The sequence below is a fragment of the Pan paniscus genome, chromosome 5 (assembly GCF_029289425.2).
Source record: "Pan paniscus chromosome 5, NHGRI_mPanPan1-v2.0_pri, whole genome shotgun sequence".
Classification (NCBI taxonomy): Eukaryota; Metazoa; Chordata; class Mammalia; order Primates; family Hominidae; genus Pan; species Pan paniscus.
The window spans coordinates 57,775,661-57,798,444 of NC_073254.2; the positions used below are offsets into that span (position 1 = coordinate 57,775,661).

The window sequence follows — 22,784 nt, forward strand, 5'->3', positions numbered from 1 at the left end:
ACAGCCCCCTTTTTTGCCCACGCCCCAGTCCGCGTCCCCTGCCCCACCCCAGAACTGAGGGCCCTGGGGGTCACCAAACATGCCCCCCCATTTCCAGCTCTTCCCACACCCCCACCCCCGAAAATAAAACTCAGGGACCAACATCTGCTTCCTTTGCACTTGCTCCGTCGACCCCGCTCCCCGCTCGGAGGGGCTTCCGTGGGGGAGGGGGCGGGGCTCCGGGCCCTCAGAGTTCTCAGTGTCGAGCGAGGAGAGGGGCTGGCCCTGCCCCCGGAAAAGCGGGACTGGTAGGAGAGAGAAACTCAGCACCGGGGCCCAGCTGAGCCCCTTCCTGCGTAAGGAGACGCCTTCTAATTGCGGGGGTGGGGGCGGAGTAGGGGAGGGATAGGAAGGGGATTAGCGAGAGGACCCTCGCGGAGGTCCTGAGTCCCAGTCGGTTTATTCCTGAGCCTTCCCCTCCCATCGTAAGTCCTTCCCTCGACCCCCCATTTTGTACTGCAATAATACTGTATTATACGCTTGCACTATTTCCCGACCCTGGCCAGCGGAAGCATGCACGAAAAACTCAAAACCACACACACGCTCACACGCACACACACGCACACGAAGATGGGACGCTTTTTTTCTTCCTCTCTCTCTCCGGGGTGCGTCCTCCTTAGTGTACATAGCGGCGTCGGGGGGTGGCCCCAGGCCCGGGTAGAAAAGCATGCACTGAGCCCCCCGCCCCTAGACTGCGAGTACTGTACAAATCCAACACTTGAAACCGACACGCACACGCGCGGCGCCGCCACGGGGGTGGGACACGGACACGCACCCACGCGCACACGGCCGCGCACGGGCGGGGAGGGGGCGCCCCGCCGTCACGCGTCGCTGTGCGAGGGATTTTGTGCCTTTTTAAGTCCCTGTATGTTAATGCAGACAATCCGGAGAGCTTGTGTACTACCAAATCCTGATTAAAGACGCCTTCCAGGAACCTGCGCCTCCGCCTGCTTTCTTTCACCCTCCCCCTTCCTTTCCCAGCTCTCAGTGTAGACCCTGGCTCTGAGGTCGCCGGGCTGGGCAGAGGGCAGGGGCTAGTCTGTTGCTGACTCTGGGACTGAGGGGTGGGCAAGTTCTGGGTCAGTGGATGAGCTTCGTCCACACCTTAGCCAGGCAGCTGGGTGAGGAGGGCACCTCAGAGGTTTGGGCCTAGTTGGACTTGAGTCACCCTTGCCCTGCTGGCAGTCTCCTTCCACTGAACGGGTGGGGAGGGAAGGGGTGAGTGGACTCTGGTCTCTGGGACTCAACTCCAAATTGCCAACTTCCGGGTGGGGATGGAGGGTGTGTAGAAGTAGGGGGCTGGGCCCACCAGGCCCAGTGATCAGTTCTGTATGGGATCAGGCTTTTGAGACCAAGTGTCTGGTGGGACTAGAAAGCTAGGATGCCAGAGGCCTGTGAGAGGACACTGTACTGAGGAGCCTCCCACTGGCCCTCTGCTACGATGGGCCATCTGAGAGATATGGGAGATGCAGCCCTGGCCTTGAGGGTGCCAGGGTGGGGGTGGCCCGCCAAGGAGGGACACTGGAGCATGGACTGTGAGAACCTGGGGTTGGGGGTGCAGGGATGGAACATGGGTTGAAGGAGAACTCAGTCAGTGGGAGGGGTGGGCCACTAAGAAGGAAATCATGGCAGACTTCTGAGACTGGAGAGAGAGAGGAAAGGTGAGGAGGACAATGTAAAAGAGGAAGGCCCCCCATACCTCCACCCCATCCCCGCACACTGCCAACCAGAAAGGCAAAGGGGCAAGCTCCAGCTGCATTCCCAAAGCCCCGGGGCATTTAGAAGACGCCCCCCACAGGCTGTCAGCTCCTCGCCCTGGGGCAGGCAAGGGTGGGTTTTGGACACAGAGATGTGGGGTCAAGTGGGTGTGGTTCTGCATAGACCCAGGGTAGGTGGCCAGGTTCCCAGGTCATCTTACCCCTTCCGCCACCTTCCCCTTCCCTGGCATTCCTGGGTGTGGGGTGGAGTGGAGGGAGGGCTCTTGGCTTGGCAGAGACGTTTGGAGAGTGGTGGCACAGACAGACAAATGCAGGTGAAGGGTCTGGGAGAGGCGGTGCTGAGTGCGGAGCTGACAGAGGTGATGCAGGCACATCTCATCTCCTCGCAGGTGGAGCAGGGGTGTTGGGGGTGCTTCTTCCCTAGTGGAGGAGAGGAGGTGGGAGGCATGCACGAGGCAGTTTCTGAGAGAGGAGGAGGAACTGCTGTGAGAGGCACAAGCCCCCCACCTCAGCATAGGAGGAGTGGGGAGCCAGGGCTCACCCTCCTGCTTTCATCACACATCGCCTCCCAGGCCCACATCTTCGACTTTGGGACTGTGGGCCGGGGTGCAGTGCCTGAAGTCTGGGGCTTGCTGGGGTCCAGGCAGGAGTGGCTCCATGCACCCTGTGTGGGGATTAAGGATGGGGCTATGTGGAGCCCCGTCTCCAGTGTCGGTGTCAGAGAAGTTTCCCCAAGGGCCTGAGAGCCCAGTTTCGTTGGTGGCAATTGAAGATCAGAGTCTGGTCCATCCTATCCCTTCACTTTTCCTCCTAACTGGAGTAAACATGGACTTGGGCTGTGCTCTGGAGCTGGTGAGGCCTAGCCCTCTAGATGAGGCACAGTGCATGGAGGGGAGGGGCTGGGGCTTTCATTCTCTCTGAGGGTATCAGTTTGATTGGCCTGTCCTCCTCCTCTCCCCACAGCCCAACCCTTACCATATATGCCTTTGGCTGAACTCTGAATCACTAAGGAGCTTTAAAACAGCCAGATTTCTGGGCCTCTTCTCTGACCTACAGAATCTGGGGGTAGGATCCAGGATTGTGTATTTTTAAAAAGCAACTCTGGACAATGTTGTGCCGAGCCAGGCCTGGGAACCACAATAAGCACATTAGAATCATAAAGGTTGCTGCCCTGAGAAGGAAGCAAGAAGGTGTGAACTTTGTCAGACAGCTAAAGAGCCAGGCACACTGACGGTGTCTGTGGATCACTGGCTGAGTGAATGAACTCAAGATCAAATGGGCAAATGGATGAATAATTCACTGGGCATTCAGGAGAGGCAGGGAGAGGGTTAGGCTACTCTCTGAGGAGGGAGGAATTTGAGCCCAGGCTCTGCCCCTCCCCAGCACAGAGCCAGATGGGGGAAGGGCAGAGGGACTTTGAAACCAAAAAGTCAGCATGCCTAGGTTGGTGTGGGGGTGGCAGTGATCCTTAGGGCAAAGTTGTCCTCACCCTGAGATTCAGGGCTCTTCCTCCCAAAAGGCAGAGGGTTCCAGGTGCCCCCATGTGGGACTGAGTGGGAGACACTGGAAAGAGTTTTGGGTCCTGGGCCACCCTGGTGGATGTGCTTCATAACCTGGACCAATGCCCAAATCCATGCCCCTCTCTGTGCCTCAGTTTCCCAGTCTGATTTTATGACTGATCATTGATTTCCAGTTCTCATTCCTCCTCTCTCCCAGGTAATAGGAGGGGAGGGCTTGGAGGCAGGAGAAAGGGTTCCACCTACAACCATCCAATGTGAGCACTGTGTGTGTGTGTTGCGGGGGATCCCATCCTCTACATGGGGCCTTTTCAGAGAGATCCAGGGCCTGGCCAGAGACCAAAGGAAAGGGTGTCTCTAACCAAGGTGCCAGGGATTAGAGAGGGACAATAGGTAAAGGTTCTGAGGAGAATGGGTGGCCTGGTGGAGTTAAAGGCCATCCCTACTGGGCAGGATGTGCTGGTGCCAGTTGGGTGAGTTCAGAGGTGGTTGCAAGAGAGACATACTCAGAGCTCTCTGTCTACCTGTCCCTGACTCTCAGTGCCAGCACCCACCCACCCCATGGTCCCCACTCACCCGGGAGCTTACAGCAGCCCCTCCACCTCTATCCAGCCATTTTCTCTAGCCATAACATTGGTGACTGGCAAAGTGTCCCAGCACAAGGCCTGGCACACAGTTGGTGCTTAGTGTTTGCTAAATGAATGAATGGATTAATAAGAACGAATATTGTGCAGAAAAAGTAAATTCTTCTGGACACTTCCAGCCTATATGTGGAGGGGACAAAGTTTTTCGTTGTTGTTGTTGTGTTTTTTGAGACAGTGTCATTCTGTTGCTCAGGCTGGAGTGCAGTGGTGCGATCACAGCTCACTGCAGCCTTGATCTCCTCAGCCTCTCGAGTAGCTGGGACCACAGGCGTGCACAACCACGCCCAGCTAATTTTTGTATTTTTAGTGAAAACAGGGTTTTGCCATGTTCCCCAGGCTGAGGGGACCCTAGCAACCCTGTTAGAGCCAGGTAGGGAGCTTTCTGAGAAAGCTTTCTAAGAAAACTTTCTAACTAAGAAAAGTTTTCTAAGAAAGTTCCCTACCTGGCCCAAACAGGGTTGCTGGGGTCCTGCTGGAATCTGAAGCTATCTTCTTGCATCACCCCCACCAAATCCTCACTGATGGTCTGATTACAGGGAAGATCATGGCAGTTGGGAAGGGGAGCAGCCACAGCCCTGGACAGATCCTCAGCCTTGGAGGTCTCTGCCTTCCTCTCCACCAGGCTTTGTGCTATTTGCATGGAGGCTTCGGCTGGCAGAGCCCCCTCCTTTCCCCACACTCTATTCCCCATAGGTGTGGCATCCGGGCTTTTCTGGGGTTGGGGAGGGGGCCAATGACCTCCAAACCAAAGTGAGCAGAGCAGGAGGTGGGAGGTAGGGGTGGGAGAGAGCTAACATTTATTGAGCAACTGCTATATGCCTTTGCTTATATGACCTCATTTATGATCACAACCTTTGTGGAATGTGCATATCCCCACTTAGTTTCCTGACATAGAAAAAATAAGGACCATCTCGATCTTGTTCATACTTGATCCACAGATTCTTAGACTATAACATGGTGACCAGGACAAGAGACATTTAAAGACCACTTCTTGAAGGAGTGAATGAAGAAACCCTCAGGGATCTCTGTGTATCAGGAGAGGGAACCCTATAAATACACGCATGTAGGACAATAGGTGGGAGATTCTCTCACAGAAGGATGTGGAAAACAAGTAGAAAAGGGAGAATAAGTAAATCTGCTTGGTGGGTGGACAGGAAAGTTGACAGGAAGGCTTTGTCTCCTCTTTGCTAAGACCAGGAGCTGTTTGAGCTGGTCTTGAAGGAAGGGTAGCAAGTTATCATGTGCAGAGAGGAGGTGAGAGGAGCCCCCAGGTGGAGGAAACTGCCTGGGCTAAGTGTGAGCTGGAAGATGCACTTAGGAACTTCTGGAAGCATCGGAATGCGTGGAGTGTAGGCAGGGGCAGGGGACGGAGGGTGTTGCAATAAGTGAGACCAGAGCAGCCAGTAGGAGCCAGGTCACAGGGCTGGGTGGGGGATTCATGGGCCAAGTCAAAGATCTGAACTGTCTTAGGCCAGGCGTGGTGGCTCACGCCTGTAATCCCAGCACTCTGGGAGGCCGAAGCGGGTGGATCACCTGAGGTCAGGAGTTTGAGACCAGCCTGGCCAACACGGCGAAACCCCGTCTCTACTAAGAATAAAAAAAAATTAGCGGGGCGTGGTGGCGGGCACCTGTAATCCCAGCTACTAGGGAGGCTGAGATGGGAGAATCACTTGAACCCGGGAGGCAGAGGTTGCAGTGAGCCGAGATCGTGCCACTGCACTCCAGCCTGGGCGACAGAGCAGGGCTCCATATCAAAAAAAAAAAAAAAGATCTGAACTGTCTCCTAAGGACTGTGGCAGCCACAGCAGATTTGAAGCAGAGAGAGATGGAATCAGATTAAGTTTCAGGAAGATCACTCAGGCAGATGTAAAAAGGATGGATGGCAGTGCAGAATGGAGAGAACAGGCCGGTGGCTGGGGAACCACCAGGAAAGGCAAGGCTGTGCTCGTGGGCCTGGGGTAGCAGACACAGAAAAGTTTAAGAAGGATGCTTGGCAGGACTCCTTGGCAGCGTAGATGGGCAGGAAAGTGGGGAGGCAGGATATCCCCGGGGCTTCTGGTCTGGATGGGCTGTGTTCTGCTAGCTTAGGAAGACAGAAGCCCAGCGTGTTCGAAAACGCTAGCAAAGTGCTGGACATCGTCAGCACCGTCCCACCATGGAACAAAGCTGTGTCAGCCCTGATGCGCCCAGGGCATTGCGGGTGCCTGGGGATGTCTGTGTATTGAACAGGGTGGAGCTAGAGTGAAGGAGACACAGCAGCCAAGGTCCTGACCAGGTGGTCAGACCTTTCTAGTCTGGAAGGAAGGAGGCTAAGGGGGACATGGCAAGAGTCTAGAAAACCAAGGACTGCTTTGTCCATCACATTGCCAAGGGCTCTGCACAAAACTCTGAAGAGGAAAACGGAATGGAGCTCAAGTATACCTGTCGAGGGCTGTACAAATTCCTGGCTGAGAGGATGGATTGGAGGTCGAGGGGCCCAGCCTGCACTTTTAAGGGTAGAGGACAGCCCCGCCTTTGCCCTTGTCCAGCACAGGATCTGGTGGCCCTGGGCAGCCAGCTCTCTGGCCACAGAGAAACTGCACACCCTGAGGTGGTACTAAGGGCATCTAGGAGCCAGCCCGGCACAGCCCATCCAGGAAGTGGCACAGATACTTGCCGCCCGTCTCTGGACCTGGCTTTCTCATCTGTAAAAGGAAGGGCTGATCTGCGTGGTGGTCGTGGTTCCTTCCAGTTTTCATTTTCTGTTATTGTTGCTGACTCGGGTGCAGGATGCACATGGCGATGAGAGGGGCTGGGGACATAGAGAGGCTGGGAGGCAGAAAGGCCACCAGGATCAGGGCCTGGGACTTCAGGGGACCTAGAGCATGGACAGTCATTCATCAGAGGTTTCCTGAGCACTCACTAGGCGCCAGAGACCATTCTAGGCCCTGGGGACAGAGCAGTGAACAAGACAGACCCAGTGCCTGTGCTTAACTTTATGGAGCTCACACTCTGGTAGACGACCTGGGCCTGTGAGTCTCCTAGCTTGTGGGTGCAATTGAAGTCTTCCTGGGCCCAGGAGGGTGGGTGACCTCAGAGGGTCCCTGTGTATGCCCCTTGCAGGTGTTCTCCGTGGCGCCCCCATTTGAGGTGAATGGCCTCCCACGAGCTGTGCCTCTGAGTCTGCCCTACCAGGACTTCAAAAGAGACCTCTCCGATTACCGAGAACGGGCGCGGTTGCTCAACAGGGTCCGGAGGGTGGGCTTCTCGCACATGCTGCTCACCGCCCCCCAGGTCCCACTGGCTCCTGTTCAGCCTCAGGCTAATGGGAAGGAGGAAGAGGAGGAGGAGGAGGAAGATGAGGAAGAAGAAGAAGAGGATGAGGAAGAAGAAGAGGAGGAAGAGGAAGAGGAGGAGGAGGAAGAGGAGGAGGAGGAAGAGGAGGAGGAGGCTGCAGCGGCAGTTGCCTTGGGGGAGGTGCTGGGGCCTTGTAGTGGCTCCAGCAGTGAGGGGAGTGAGAGGAGCACCGACCGGAGCCAGGAGGGCGCCCCGTCCACGCTGCTGGCAGACGATCAGAAGGAGTCCAGGGGCCGGGCCTCCATGGCCGATGGGGACCTGGAGCCTGAGGAGGGCTCCAAAACGCTGGTGCTTGTCTCTCCTGGCGACATGAAGAAGTCGCCCGTCACTGCCGAACTGGCCCCCGACCCTGACCTGGGCACCCTGGCTGCCCTCACTCCTCAGCATGAGCGGCCCCAGCCCACGGGCAGCCAGCTGGACGTATCTGAGCCAGGCACCCTGTCCTCTGTCCTCAAGTCTGAGCCCAAGCCCCCGGGGCCTGGGGCAGGGCTGGGGGCCGGGACAGTGGCCACAGGGGTCGGGGGCGTGGCAGTCACCTCCTCACCCTTCACCAAAGTTGAGAGGACCTTTGTGCACATTGCGGAGAAAACCCACCTCAACGTCATGTCTTCCGGTGGACAAGCCTTGCGGTCTGAGGAGTTCAGCGCTGGGGGCGAGCTGGGTCTGGAGCTGGCCTCTGATGGGGGCGCTGTGGAGGAGGGGGCCCGAGCGCCCCTGGAGAACGGCCTCGCCCTGTCAGGGCTGAATGGGGCTGAGATAGAGGGCTCTGCCCTGTCTGGGCCCCCCCGGGAAACCCCCTCAGAGATGGCCACAAACTCACTGCCCAATGGCCCGGCCCTTGCAGACGGGCCAGCCCCAGTGTCCCCGCTGGAGCCAAGCCCTGAGAAAGTGGCCACCATCTCCCCCAGACGCCATGCTATGCCAGGCTCTCGCCCCAGGAGCCGTATCCCTGTCCTGCTCTCTGAGGAGGACACGGGCTCGGAGCCCTCAGGCTCACTGTCGGCCAAAGAGCGGTGGAGCAAGCGGGCTCGGCCGCAGCAGGACCTGGCGCGGCTGGTGATGGAGAAGAGGCAGGGCCGCCTGCTGTTGCGGCTGGCCTCAGGGGCCTCGTCCTCCTCCAGTGAGGAGCAGCGCCGTGCCTCTGAGACCCTCTCAGGCACGGGCTCTGAGGAGGACACGCCCGCCTCTGAGCCGGCAGCGGCCTTGCCCAGGAAGAGCGGGAAGGCAGCCGCCACCAGGAGCCGGATTCCCCGCCCCATTGGCCTCCGCATGCCCATGCCTGTTGCAGCCCAGCAGCCCGCCAGCAGATCCCATGGCGCGGCCCCAGCATCGGACACAGCCATCACCAGCAGGTGAGAAACCGCTGCCAGCCCCAGGGTGGGCAGAGGGTGGCCACAGGCCTCCACCAGGAGGGGCTTCTCCAGAACCAAGGTCAGGGGCTATGGAAGATCAGGAGGGACCCTCAGTGACACCTCCTGTCCAGCACCTCCCAACTGTGCTCTGCCTTACTCTGATTTGGGTTCCAGCCCTGTCACTGGGCTCAGTGAAGTGGCTTCAGTAAGCATGTCATGTGTGGAGGGGGTGCCGGAGAGGCCAGGCTTAGGAAAAGCTGATGGGGGCCAGTGGGTCCACACACAGCCTCTGGTATGCCATGGGGCATTGGAAGCCAAAGGATAAAGCCCAGTGCTTTGACTCCTTGGGAGAAAACATTATTTCATATTAATATAAACATAGGTATATTCTAGGCTAGAATGCAAAATCCATGAGAATTTTAAAGATGAAATGAGGACCCCAAAGAAAGCCAGCAGCAGGCTCTTCCAGCAGCAGCCTGGAAGCGTGTGGCCCCTCGAGGTCCTGCCCTGGAGGACAGAGAGCCAGGCCTCAGTTTACCCATCTGTGCCATGGTCTCAGTCTCAGCTCTTAGGATGCCGGACTCCAGTGCCCAGTGCCCAGGAGGATTCTGAAATATTTCTCCTTGTTTTGTTTCTTTGCCCTCTTCTTTTCTCCTGCCTTCTGCTCTCAAGCAGGCTCCAGCTGCAGACGCCCCCAGGGTCGGCCACTGCTGCTGACCTCCGCCCCAAACAACCTCCTGGCCGCGGCCTGGGCCCAGGGCGAGACCAAGCCGGAGCCAGGGCCCCAGCGCCGCGCAGCCCGCGCCTCCCCGCGTCCACATCCGCCGCGCGCAATGCCAGCGCGTCCCCCCGGAGCCAGTCCCTGTCCCGCAGAGAGAGCCCCTCCCCCTCGCACCTGGCCCGGTCCGGGGTCCCCCCGCCCCGGGGCGTCCCGCCGGCCCGGGCCCAGCCTGATGGCACCCCCTCCCCCGGGGGCTCCAAGAAAGGACCCAGAGGGAAACTCCAGGCTCAGCGCGCAACAACCAAAGGCCGGGCAGGAGGCGCGGAGGGCCGGGCTGGGGCCAGATAATGACGCCCGCTGCTCTCCGCGGTCCCCCACCCTCACCCCGGCCCCCCACCCGCAGCCGGCCACACTGGAGCAGCTCCCAGCACAGCCTTACGCGCCCGACGCGCGCCACCCGCGGCCCCAGCTTTCCGCCTGCACCCGCGAGGACGCGCGCGAGCACACGCGGCGCCCCGCCAGGCCTTAGGGCCGGTGGGGGACGCGGCCCCGCGCCGCGGGGAGGGTCTGCCTCCCCTTCCTCGCCCTGTGTCCTCTCATCCTCCCGCCGCCCGTCAGGCCGGCCAGCCTCACATCAGTCTCTCCGCCCCGGGGAAGGCTCAGCCACTTTTCATCGAGGACTCCACTTCTGGGGACGCCTGGTTCGTTCGCCCACCAGGCCTAGACTACGCTCCATGCTCCCCCAGCAATCTCTGCCTACACCTCCTGCGGCGCCTTGCCCTCCTCCGACCCCTTTCCAGCCAAAGTCCCCCCACCCCTTCAGAGAAGCAGCCTCAAATTCCAGAAGTGGAGGCTCCAGCCTCCCCGCGAGGGTCCAGCCCCACAGTCTTCTGGGAGCCATTGTGGCCAGGGACGGCCTCTGGACTGCCAGGCTGGGGTTGGGGACCCAGGGAACATCGGTCTACTCAGGTGTGAGGGGGCAGGTCTGACCTGCCCCAAAGTTGGCTCCATCCTGGACAACTCGGTGAGAGGCAGTGGGCAAGTGATCTTGGAGATGGGTGGGCAGGTGATTCTGTGGGCAGGGGATGTGCTCCCCTGCACCTCTGGGGTGCAGAAACCTCTTGCCTCCAGATTTGGGTGGAGCCTCTGTGGGAACCATAGGAAGTGTGTGGGCTGCCTTCCTGGGCAAGTATTTCCCAGTGGGAAGTTGGAGGGGGCTTTAACAAAGTTTTACTCCCTCCCCTGTTCCCCTGATCTAGTGCTCAGGACCCTTCACCATCAGGAATTCCTTCCTGTCATCTAACCTCAGTCCTGCCTACTGCAGTTCCAGCCAACCTGCTCTTTCCTGAGTTCAAAGCAGGTGGAGAGTGGCTGGTTACCATCTTTGCACTGGCCCTTCGGAGATTCGGGGACTCAGTTCTGGTGGGGTCACCCTCCCTGTCCTCCCGCCTGTGGGAGGGAGGGAGGGCTGGCTCAGGCATCGTCTCCCGCAATGGGCAGAGAGAGCAGAGACAGGTGGACCAACAGACAGCTGGCCCCTGGAGGCAGAAAGGCCCTTCTAACTTCCAGATTGTATGCTTGAGTGATGGGTCCCCAGCCCAAGCCCACTCTTCCCTCAGCTCACCCTTCAGCCTGTTCCTTCTTGCCCCGACCCCAGCCCGTGCAGCTGCTCTACTCCAGGAATGGATGTGGGGACTCTTCCTGGGTTCTGGCTCCTGCATAGCTCACCCCACCTCATCATGAGCCTCAACTGCCTACATCTGGGGCAAGCAGCACACCGGCTGCAGATGGGACAGCCAGCCCTGCCTATCTGGACAGGCCCCTGCAGCCTCTGTCCCCTGGCCTAGCCTCTCTGTCCTTCCCTGAGTCACAGAGAGCAAGCCAAGACATCCAGGGAAAGAGGAAGAAAGGCCTTAGTGTGCCCCAGCAGTCTGGCTGCGTCCAGCCACCATCACCCAGAAGGATGCCCACAAGGCAGCTGACCCTGAAAGCAGCCTCCCCCTCATGGAGAGTCAGCAGCTTGGGCAGCCACTTCCAGGCCAGGGTGGTGGCTTCTCTGCAGACCAGCTGAGGGGTGGACTCCTGGGTGGACAGCCTTTGACGTCCACCCCACGCTGATGCAGAAGCTCCCAGAACACTCAGGAAACTTCTCCGGACAGAGCCCTCCTTGTCAACTTGAGGCCCTCCCAAGGCCCTCTACTGCCCTCTGGGTCCAGCAGAGGGAGTGGAGGAAGGGCCACTGCCTCCCACCTAGAGCTTCTCCGAATGACAATCAGCTCGTGCCAGGTGGGGACCAGGATATGACTCCTGGTGCCCAGGCCCTGGGCCTGCTCCTTGCCACCAACCGAACCGTGAATGTAGGGCCCCCAGCCTCACCTCTGCCCCAGGACCAACAACACCCTGGTTTGGAGCTGGGAGGAAGAGGGGGGCCTGAGAGAGCCCCAGGTCCATTCTACCCCCAGCTTCACTCAGCACTGGAGCTGGCAGAGACGCAAAACCCAGTCTGCCCTTGGGATTCCACACCTCCCTAGGGCTCCCAACTGACCTCAGGCCTCTGAGTCACTGAATGTCACCAGGAGAGGTGGGGGAGGGAAAGTGGGCCAGTGGGGAGGGGGTCACCTAGGGGACTGCCTCTGTGCCTCTCCCCAGGAAGCATCCAGGGCAGAGGAAGCCACAACTCCCCGTGCCCCCAACCCCAGCTGCAGCCTCTTCCCCCTGAGCATTCATTCTCTCCACCAGGCCTCCAGGTCCTGAGCCCTTCCTCTGTAAAAGTGTCACACCACCTCCCTCAGCACTTCCCCATCACAACAACCTATGTCACTGACTCAGATGCAGGGTCTGCTCACCCCAACACATGCCTTCCCTCCCCAGCCACACCGTGCACGAAGGGGGCACAGGAGAGGAGAGGGGCTGTGCCCCAGGCTCCCCATTTCCCAGCTCCTCACAGAGGCCTGGTTTGCTCAGTCTTCTGAACTCCAGGGACCAGCCCTGGTGGGCATGGGGTGGGGAGCAGGGAGTTGCCCTTCCCCTCCCTCGGGAAGCCACCTAAGAATGTTTACATGCCAAACAGAATGTAACACCCCTCCCCAAGCCCTTCCCAGTCACTGCATGGCCTCTGCCCATCCTGCACCTGTCCACCCCACCCCAACACCCTGGAAGCCACTGTCAATGATTAGATCGGGTCTCGGAAGGGAAGTAGCCATCACACCATTAAAAAGCCTGTGGACCTTTTTCTGTTGGCTTGGACTCTTCTTCCCTGAGGGAGGGCAGGCAAAACCCAGTTCCTGGGGCTGGGGCTGGCCAGGAGAGTGGAGCACAGGTTGGTGGGCAAGTGCAGAGGGACTGTCCTGGAGGCAGGGGAGGAAATGAAAGCTCAGGACAGACACAGGTAACTTGCTCAGGGTCACAGAGGAGGAAGGGGACTGTCCTGCTGTCCTTCTGACTGCAAATCGTACACTCTCACAGCCCTCTGGATGCTTCTCCTGAGGGCCAGAGACCCTGAGTCTGGCTTTGTGCAGACAGGCCAGGAGGAAGAGTTTTTTAAATTATTTGTACAAATTGATGGAGTACACGAGAAATTTTGTGACATGTATATAATGTGTAGTGACCAAGCCAGGGTGTTCACAGCATCCATTACCCAAGTACAATACATTTTGGTTAAATATAGTCACCTTACTCAGCTTTCGAACATTGAATTTATTCCTTCTATCTCACTGTATGTTTATACCATTTATTTATTTTTATTTTTATTTTTTTTTTGAGAGGGAGTCTCACTCTGTTGCCCAGGCCGGGGTTCAGTGGCGTGATTTCAGCTCACTGTAACCTCTGCCTCCCAGGTTCAAGTGATTCTTGTGCTTCAGCCTCCCGAGTAGCTGGGATTACACATGTGCGCCACCATGCCCGGCTAATTTTTGTATTTTTACTAGAGACAGGGTTTTGATATGCTGGCCAGGCTGGTCTCGAACTCCTGACCTCATGTGATTGACCCGCCTCGACCTCCCAAAGTGTTGGGATTACAGGGGTGAGTCACTGCACCCCGCCTGTGCCCTTTAATTTGCTTCTCTTCCTCCTTCCGACTCTCGAGGAAGAATTTTCATTACCCCAAAGTTATCAGACAAAAGTGAGAGTGTCTGGAAAACCATGCAGTGTAGCAGCTCACAGGCAAAGTTATTATTATGAAAAAATCTATCAAAATCACAAATGAGCATAGCTTGTGTCCCTGCTTCTCTACTTTAGAACTGTATCCTGTGGATGTATTTGTACACTTGCAAAATTACATGTGTCCAAAATTATTCAGTGCAGTATTCTTTGTATGGCTCCAGAAAGCCTCATCTGCACTTTTGAGACCCAGAAAGTTCTGAAAACTGGGATTTCTCACATTAGATTGGCACACACTCACTTGTTATAAAAAAAAAACCTGACAAGACCATTTATAATCTTTATTAATTCCACTTATCATCCATATTTGCAGTGGAAACATTAACATGTTTGATGATGGGATAGGTCCCATTAGGGTATTTTATTATTTTTTATTTTTTTGAGACGGAGTTTTGTTCTTGTTGCCCAGGCTGGAGTGCAGTGGCACGGGCTCAGCTCACTACAACCTTTGCCTCCTAGGTTCAAGCGATTCTCCTGCCTCAGCCTCCCCAGTAGCTAGGGTTATAGGTGCCTGCCACCACGCCCAGCTAATTTTTGTATTTTTAGTAGAGATGGGGTTTCACCATTTTGGCCAGGCTGGTCTTGAACTCCTAACCTCAGGTGATCTGCCTGCCTCGGCCTCCCAAAGTGCTGGGATTACAGACGGGAGCCACCGCACCCGGCCAACCATTAGGGTATTTTACAATATATGGAATATATGCTAAATTACCTTTCTGAATATGTGTGTGTGTGTGTGTGTGTGTATATACACACACACATACATATACACACACACACATATATAGCTGATCCTTGAACAACACAGGGGTTAGGGGCACCAAACCCCTTGCTGTTGAAAATCTGCCTATAATTTTTGATTCCCCTAAGACTTCATTAATAGCCTACTGTCGACCAGAAGCCTTACCAATAATAAACAGTCGATTAACACATATTTTATATGTTTTATATATATTATATACTGTATTCTTACAATAAGGTAAGCTACAGAAAAGAAAATGTTATTTAAAAAACCATGAGGAAGAGAAAATATTAAGTGGAAGTGGATCATCATAAAGGTGTTCATCCTCACTGTCTTCATATTGAGAAGGCTGAGGAGGAGGAGGAAGATGAGGGGTTGGTCTTGCTGTCTCAGGGGTGGCAGAGGCGGCAGGGGTGGAGGAGATGGAAGGGGAGCAGGAGAGACAGGCACAAAACTTGTGACTTTTATTGAGAAAAATCAATTTATGAGCAGACCAGTGCAGTTCAAACCCGTGTTGTTCAAAGGTCAACCATACATGTACAACCATGTATGTACTTCTGATCCCAACAGTTTGGATAAGAGACTGTGGACCTATAAAAGTTCAGAAAAAATCTAAATGCCCAATTGGGGCTGCTCAGTAGAGCATGGCCCACCCATAAAATGGGGTCCCAACCATGGGGTACTGTGAGACTCTAAAATGAAGGAGGCTAGCTGAGAGCTGTGGTGTGTCTGTAGTCTAGCCACTTGGGAGGCTGAGGTAGGAGGATTGCTTAGGCCCAGGAGATTGACTCCAGCCTGGGGAACATAGTGAGACCTTTTTCTCTAAAAAAATTAATGAAGGAGTTGTCTCTTTGTATAGTATACACTTATGGACCAGTCTCCAAGACCAAGAATAAGAAAAAGAAGCATACATATAATGTACAATTTTGTGTCTGGAAAGGCAGGTGAGATGAGTGAGAGGTGTCCGGCCGCCATGGGGCAGGAGAGCTGGGCAGAAAGGAGGCTTTGTTCTAGTGTACATACTGTAGGAGCTTGTGAATTTTGAACCCTAGGTTCACTCGGTGTAAATCTTTCACCTCGTCAATGTATAAACAACTTTGGTTCCAGGCCAGGCTCCTGGCTTTGCCTGAGATCCAAGGTAAAAAGGCCCAGGCTCGCAAAGTCCTGCTGTCCCTCCAAGAAGGCCACTCCCTGGCATTCCAGAAACATCCTGGCTCCTGGGACACTCTTTCTGTTGGCATGGATGCCAGCGTGCTCTAGGCCCTGATTCATCAGCCTTCAGTGGAATCTCCATGTGATTTCGCTTTCCTTCTTGTTTAAACTGTCAAAAGCAGGACATACTTATGGTAAAAAGGCAAATGCTAAAGGCATATAAAATAAAAGCCCCCTCCCTATCCATGAAGCTGACCACATAAAGGTAACTCTTACAAATGGCTTGGTGTGTACCATTTCAGACCTTCTTTTTCCTGTTTGTAATTAATAGCTCGCTCTCTGTCTATATATACATATTTATTATAAATAAAAAGAAGAGCATATTATACCTACTATTCTGAAATGTGTTTTTTTTTTTTTTTTGAGACAGGGTCTCACTCTGTCACCCGGGCTGGAGTGCAGCAGCACAATCATGGCTCACTGCAGCCTCGACGCCCCTCCCCAGCCCTGGGTTCAGGTGGTCCTCCCATCATATATATGTGTATATATATATGATGTTTTGGTAACTATCTTCTTTCACTTAGCATGTTTTCAAGGTACTGCCATATTGTAGCATTTATCAGTACTTCATTCCTTTTTATTGCCAAATAATATTTTATTATATGGACACACCACATTTTGTTTATCCATTTGTCAGTTGATGGACTTTGGGTTGTTTCTGCTTTAGGTTATGATGAGTAATGCTGCTATGAACATTTGTGTACAAGTTTTGTTTGGATGTATGCATTCACTTCTCTTGGGTATATACCTAGGAGTGGAATTGCTGCTCGATCATATGGTAATGATATGTTTAACATTTTGAATAATTACCAAACTTTTCCAAAATTGCTACATCATTTTACACTTCCACCAGCAATCATGAGAATCCTTGTGTTCTTTTTAATAGCTACATCATATTCCATGGCATGAATGTTCCATAATCTATTTAACCAGCTCCATATTGGTTTTTCATTACTCTTTCCGACTTTTCACTATTTTCGCTATTTCAAATAGTGCTAAACTTGGCACTAGAACTTCTTGGCTCCAACCTATCTTACTTCTTCCAGTCTAATTCTAGGAGAAACCCTCCCCCAAATAATTAAATAGATAAAAATGGTACCTTATTGTATTTTTTAATTTTCTCGATTATTGAGATTGAATGAATGAATGTCATGGATTATTCATTCATTATTTATTTAATCCATCTTTCATTCATCCAACCCATTAATTTAACTAATTCTGCAGACCATTGCTGAGCCCAACATGTGCTAGAGGCTATGCCAGATGTCGGGCACCGACCAGGCGCTAAGACAAAGCACAGCATGACCTGAAGGAGGTGGCTGGGGCTGGGTGTGATGGTATGTGCCTGCAGTCCTAGCTACTTAGGAGGCTGAGGCAGGAGGATCACCTGAGCCCAGGAGTTCGATGCTGTACTGAGCTATGATCATGCCACTGTACTCTAGCCTGGGCGACAGAGCAAGACCCTGTCTCTAAAAAAAAAAAAAAAGTGATTGGAAATTAACTTTCATTTTACATGTGGCATGTGCCTTGATAGTCAAGGCATAGGGAGGAACTCCCAGCCCAGACTGAGAGCTTCAAGGAAAACCCCTAGAGATGTGCCTCTTGGACTGAATTTTGAAGGACAAACAGGAGCTGGCCAGATAGAGGAGAGGACATTCCCAGGGGATGGGGGAGCAGCACAGGCAAAGTGTGGGGGGCGAGACTGCATGGAGTTCAGTGTGGGGAGTCACAGGCATAAATCGTGGAGTGGAAGAGAAGAGTGAGGAGGGAGTAGGGCCAGGCTTGGAGCCAGGACAGGCTGTGCCAAGGAACAGGGCTTTAAGGCATTGCAGAGACCCTCTGCCTACCTCCTGCCCCCAGGAACCTGAGACTTGTCAGGCACTTCCCGAGGCCCAGCTTGGCTGTCAAGGACTATCTGATGCTCTGCATGCGAGGGCTTCTCTGGTCCCTGGCAGACCTTCTCCCTGTTCCCTCACAGAAAGACATTTCTTTGTCCCGTGGTCAAAGAGAGGTGTGAGGGCAGGGGCACAGAGAAATACATGGCTTGAGCAAGGTTGCTCTGTCAGGGGCTAGATGGGAGCCACAGACCAGGGACATTTAGATGAGCCTTTTTTTGATAGAGAGGGGCCCCTCGGAAAAGAGACAGGGGTGGGAATGTGGAGAGTCTTGTGTCTCTAATCATCAGACGCTGGGGCCTGCTGAGATTTTCCCATGGCCTACTGATGAGTCAAGGCCAGGACAATAGATGAGGCCAATGCAAGGCTAAAGGACTTAGAACCATCTTTCTAAGTTCTCAGGAGTTTCAGGAGCCTGCTCATTGCCTAAGGTGATGAGGTGATATAGAGGGAGAGTCTTTCTGGCCATGGGTTAGAGGTAATATGACGTAAGCCCATTTTCAGCAGCTCCAGGTGGCATCTTCTGCATTTCTCCTCACCTTTAAACCGGAAGTGGTGTAACACCATCCATTACCACTACCACCAATTTTACCACAATCCGCACCTCTGTCTTCATTATCCACCATTACTAGCTTCGTCTTCACTCAGATCACAGACATTTTTCTCCCAAACTATCACCATCACCTCCACTAGGCTTCGAAGACATAATGATTAACAAAAGACAAGGTCCTTGCCATCAGGGAGCTTACACACTGTCATCACCTCCTTCACCATCACCATCACATCAGCAACATCATCATTACCATTATCACCACCATCACCACATCACCAACATCATTACCATCACATCACCACCAGCATCATTACCACCATCACATCACCACCACCATCACTACCATCACATCACCACCATCATTACCAACATCACATCACCACCACCATCATTACTACCATCACATCACCACCACCATCATTACTACCATCACATCACCACCACCATCATTACTACCATCACCACATCACCACCACCATTACTACCATCACATCACCACATCACCACCACCATCACTACCATCACCACATCACCACCACCATTATCAACATCACATCACCACCACCATCATTACTACCATCACATCACCACCACCATCATTACTACCATCACCACATCACCACCAGCATCATTACCACCATCACCACATCACCACCACCATCATTACTACCATCACCACATCACCACCAGCATCATTACCACCATCACATCACCACCACCATCACTACCATCACATTACCACCATCATTACCAACATCACATCACCACCACCATCATTACTACCATCACATCACCACCACCATTACTACCATCACATCACCACCAGCATCATTACCACCATCACCACATCACCACCACCATCATTACTACCATCACATCACCACCACTATTACTACCATCACATCACCACCAGCATCATTACCACCATCACCACATCACCACCACCATTACTACCATCACATCACCATCATCATTACCAACACCACATCACCACCACCATCATTACTACCATCACCACACCACCACCATCACTACCATCACATCACCACCATCATTACCAACATCACATCACCACCACCATCATTACTACCATCACCACATCACCACCACCATCATTACCACCATCACCACACCACCACCAGCATCATTACCACCATCACATCACCACCACCATCATTATGACCATCACATCACCATGACCATCACATCACCACCACCACCATTACCACCATCACCACGTCACCATCATTGCCACCATCACATCACCATCATCAGCATCACATCACCACCAGCATCATTACCATCACATCACCACTACCATCATTACCACCATCACATCATCACTACCATCACCAGATCACTGTCACCATCATTACCACATCTATCACATAATCCTCATCACCAGTACTACCCTCATGACCACATCATTACTACCAGCGGCCCTAGCCCCATCCTCTCATCTCTACTCCAATCACCCCTGTCACCATCACTTCCATCACCAGGATCCCACCTCCCTTACTATTATACCATCCACCACCCTACTTACCACTGCAATTGATTTTGTCATTGCCACCATCAACAGTGTAGGAAATGACTACATTGGTTGCAGCAATGGTTAATGGTCACTGAAGCCCCAATTAAGATGGGTAGGTCATCTGAGGTCACTCAGTGGGGCGGGGGCGAAAGAGTAAAAGGCCTAAAGTGTAAGAATTCCCTATTGCAAGCAATCTCAAATTGTTTATTCCAAGAATGTATTTTTCCTGAACCCTCCAATAATTCTAGTAATAATTCCAATTAAGGAGTTTTTTTCTTTTTTCTTTTTTTTTTTTTGAGTCAGAGTCTTACTCTTACACTGTACTCAGGCTGGAGTACAGTGGTGCAATCTCAGCTTACTGCAACCTCCACCTCCTGGGTTTAAGCAATTCTCCTGCCTCAGCCTCCCGAGTAGCTGGGATTATAGGCACGAGCCATTACGCCCAGCTAATTTTTGTATTTTTAGTAGAGACGGGGTTTCACCATGTTGGTCAGGCTGGTCTCGAACTCTTGACCTCCAGTGATCCACCCGCCTTTGCCTCACAAAGTGCTGGGATTACAGGCGTGAGCCACCATGCCTGGCCAGGAGTTATTTTCCATTGCACAAGGCTCCTCTCCATCCGGTTTGGTATAAATGAAAGTCTCTACCTTGGCCTCTGAGCTCAGGTTAGAATTCCCAGGTTGGAGGGGTGGGAGGATGGTTAAAATATAATCAAAACCAGCTCTTAACTGGTGATTCAGAGTTGATCTATCTATCCTCTGGTTAGACTCAGCATTTCATACCTGCCTGTCCAGCTCCATCATCAGCCATCATGGTCACTGTCACCATCATTCTTCAATGACATCAGAGAAGAGAGCTTCCATATGAGGTAGGGCCAGGGAATAAGATGGAGCCAGAGGTAAAATTAATGCCAAATTACTCTCTGGAGAAAGGGGCTGCAGATTTATTTATTTTTTATTTTTTATTTTTGAGACAGAGTTCCACTCCTGTTGCCCAGGCTGGAGTGCAGTCGCACGATCTCGGCTCACTACAACCTCCACCTCCCAGATTCAAGCAATTCTCCTGCCTCAGCCTCCTGAGTAGCTGAGATTACAGGCGCTTGCCCCCATGTCCAGCTAATTTTTTGTATTTTTGGTAGAGACAGTTTTGCCATGTTGGCCAGGCTGGTCTCAAACTCCTGACCTCAGGTGACCCACCCGCCTTGGCCTCCCAAAGTGCTGGGATTACAGGCATGAGCCACTGTGCCTGGCCAGGGCTGCAGATTTAGATTTGAGTTTCCTAGGAGCCAATGTCAAGAGGGAGAGGTAACCACTGCATGATTATCAGCTATTTCTGATATTAAAGCAGGAGAGAAATTCCCATTGTGAAAACTAAGGCGTCACAGCCAATGGCTGAGGTTGGCCTCGTTAGCTGTCCTCTCTGGCTGTGGAAAAACTTCAGAGTATTACCCTGTGGAGCCACTGGATGGGACATGGAGATGGGGTGACCACAAAACTTACCTCTCAGGAGCTGCAAAGTGTTATGGTATTTTATACATTTTATATTAATAATATCATTACATAGTATTAAATGAGGGAGGAACCAACAGTGTGAGGTCACACGTGAGTGAGGATCAGAGGGGTGGAGGTGTCTCCCCTTGAGCTGGTCTTCAGGGAGGTTTGGGCATCCACTTGGTGAATGAGGAGGAAGCCACATTGTCCAAGGGACCACACTAGGGTGTGACATGCCAATGAGCTGGTGTGTGCAGAGAACTAGAGGGAAGGGAGCATGTTGGAGAGGGGTCAGGGGTGGACTGGGGGAGAGGATCTAGTCCTAGGGAAGTCATAAGGGCCAAGCTAAGGAGCTAGACTTTCCCCCTCAGGCAGTAGAAGCTGGTGAAGGGTTTTAAACAGGGATGTGACCCTCTTAGATTTGTGTTTAAATGTTCACTGTGGCCAGTGTATGGAGAATGGGTTGAAAGGGGTGAGACTGGAGACAGGGAGGGTTAGCTTATTTTAACCCTCCTGTAAGCTCCCTAAGGGTAGGGACCGTGTCTGAGGCATCTATGTACCCTCCAGAATGGCGAGGATGCACTAGAGACTCAAACATTTCTTCTTATTGTCACCCCCTGTCACTGCCACCACCATTAGCTGCCTCTTGCTTCACTCCATGGCTGTCAGCACCCCCATTAACACACGCCATGCCATCGATTTAGCTCCTTTCCCAGCGCTTTCTCAGGGAGCCCAGCCTGGAGCAGACTGGGACATCACCAGCTCAGCAGCTTAGGTCAAAAGTGAGATTCCTGGTCTGGAGTCAGGGGACCTGGTCTTTTCTTCGGCTCTGCTGCTGAGTCATTGTGTGACCCCAGCAGGTCCCCTCCCTGTCTTTAGTTTTCTGACCTGTTCAAAGTAGGAGCTGGATTAAACCAGTGGGTCTGCCAGCCAAGTGTTTGGAGAATCAGATGAGAATAAACCAGACATTGCTGGTTTCTGCTGTACTTTTGCTGCAGGGACCATGATTGAGAATTGAGTGGGAGGGTCAGATTGAACATTTGAGTCTTAGGTATTGCATGTACCTTTGACAAGACCTTGGTAACTCCCCCTCCCCCATTCCCTACCCCTCCAAAACGTAATCTTAGGCATTGCAGGTACCTTGGCAACATGCCCCCCCGCCATTCCCTATCCCTCCAAAAGGTAATTTAGGAAGCTGCTGGAAATAGGGGAATGGGACAGGCAGTTGGAACCATATGTATGGGGAGAGTCCCTGAGTGAAGTGGGAATGGGATGAGCCTGGGATCCTCAGAGACATCAAGTTGCCCAGTGTGATCACAGGTGTGTCTTAGGCCAGGGCATCAGCTCCCAGCAGGGGAGAGGGATGCGAGGAGGCCTCATGGCTCAGCAGAAAGAAACCTGGTTAGGATCCAGCTTTCAGTCCTGAATCCTGGGCTGTCGGCCAGGCCATGGCTGTAGCTGCAAATAGGCAAGGCTGACCTAAGGTCTCACAGGACAAAGGGCACCCTGGGAGAGCTGGCCCCAGGCCCCAGGGGCCTCCTCTTCTTAGGGATCCTGGGAGCTCTGCTGACCAAGGGGCTAGGGGCTCACCTCCTATGCCATCACACAGCTACCTCATCATGGTAGCCTTGGTCCCTGAACACTAATGGGTAAGCCCCAGAGCCACGAGCCAGTGACCTCTGAATGGATGGCTTCCCCTTCCCCCAGGCACCAGGCAAGACAGGTAGAGGTCCCTGGAGACCTGATGGCTGGGGAGGGCCCAGTCCTGGGCCAGCCCCTGAGGGCTGGATTCTGGCTGCAGGCTCTCCACTCAGTCCATCCACTCCCACCTCCAGAGTCCAAGGGTCTATGTGGTGGGCAGTTTGAGCTGGCTGGA

The 22,784-nt window shown here is 53.5% G+C and overlaps 1 protein-coding gene across 4 annotated transcripts in view; it reads left to right on the forward strand.

Annotated features, from left to right (window-relative positions):
• TTBK1 (tau tubulin kinase 1) overlaps nt 1–15,769 on the forward strand; it is a 48,028-nt gene extending 32,259 nt beyond the window's left edge. For 3 of the 4 annotated variants that reach the window (XM_057302495.2, XM_034962125.4, XM_034962130.3), the window contains 2 exons: nt 7,021–8,606; nt 9,279–15,769. In XM_057302495.2, coding sequence (XP_057158478.2) covers nt 7,021–8,606; nt 9,279–9,675 — 1,983 coding nt within the window. In that variant the 3' untranslated portion in view covers nt 9,676–15,769. The remainder of the gene's footprint in view (nt 1–7,020; nt 8,607–9,278) is intronic. The other variant, XM_034962126.4, reaches the window with a different exon arrangement.
• The last annotated feature ends 7,015 nt before the right edge of the window (nt 15,770–22,784 follow it).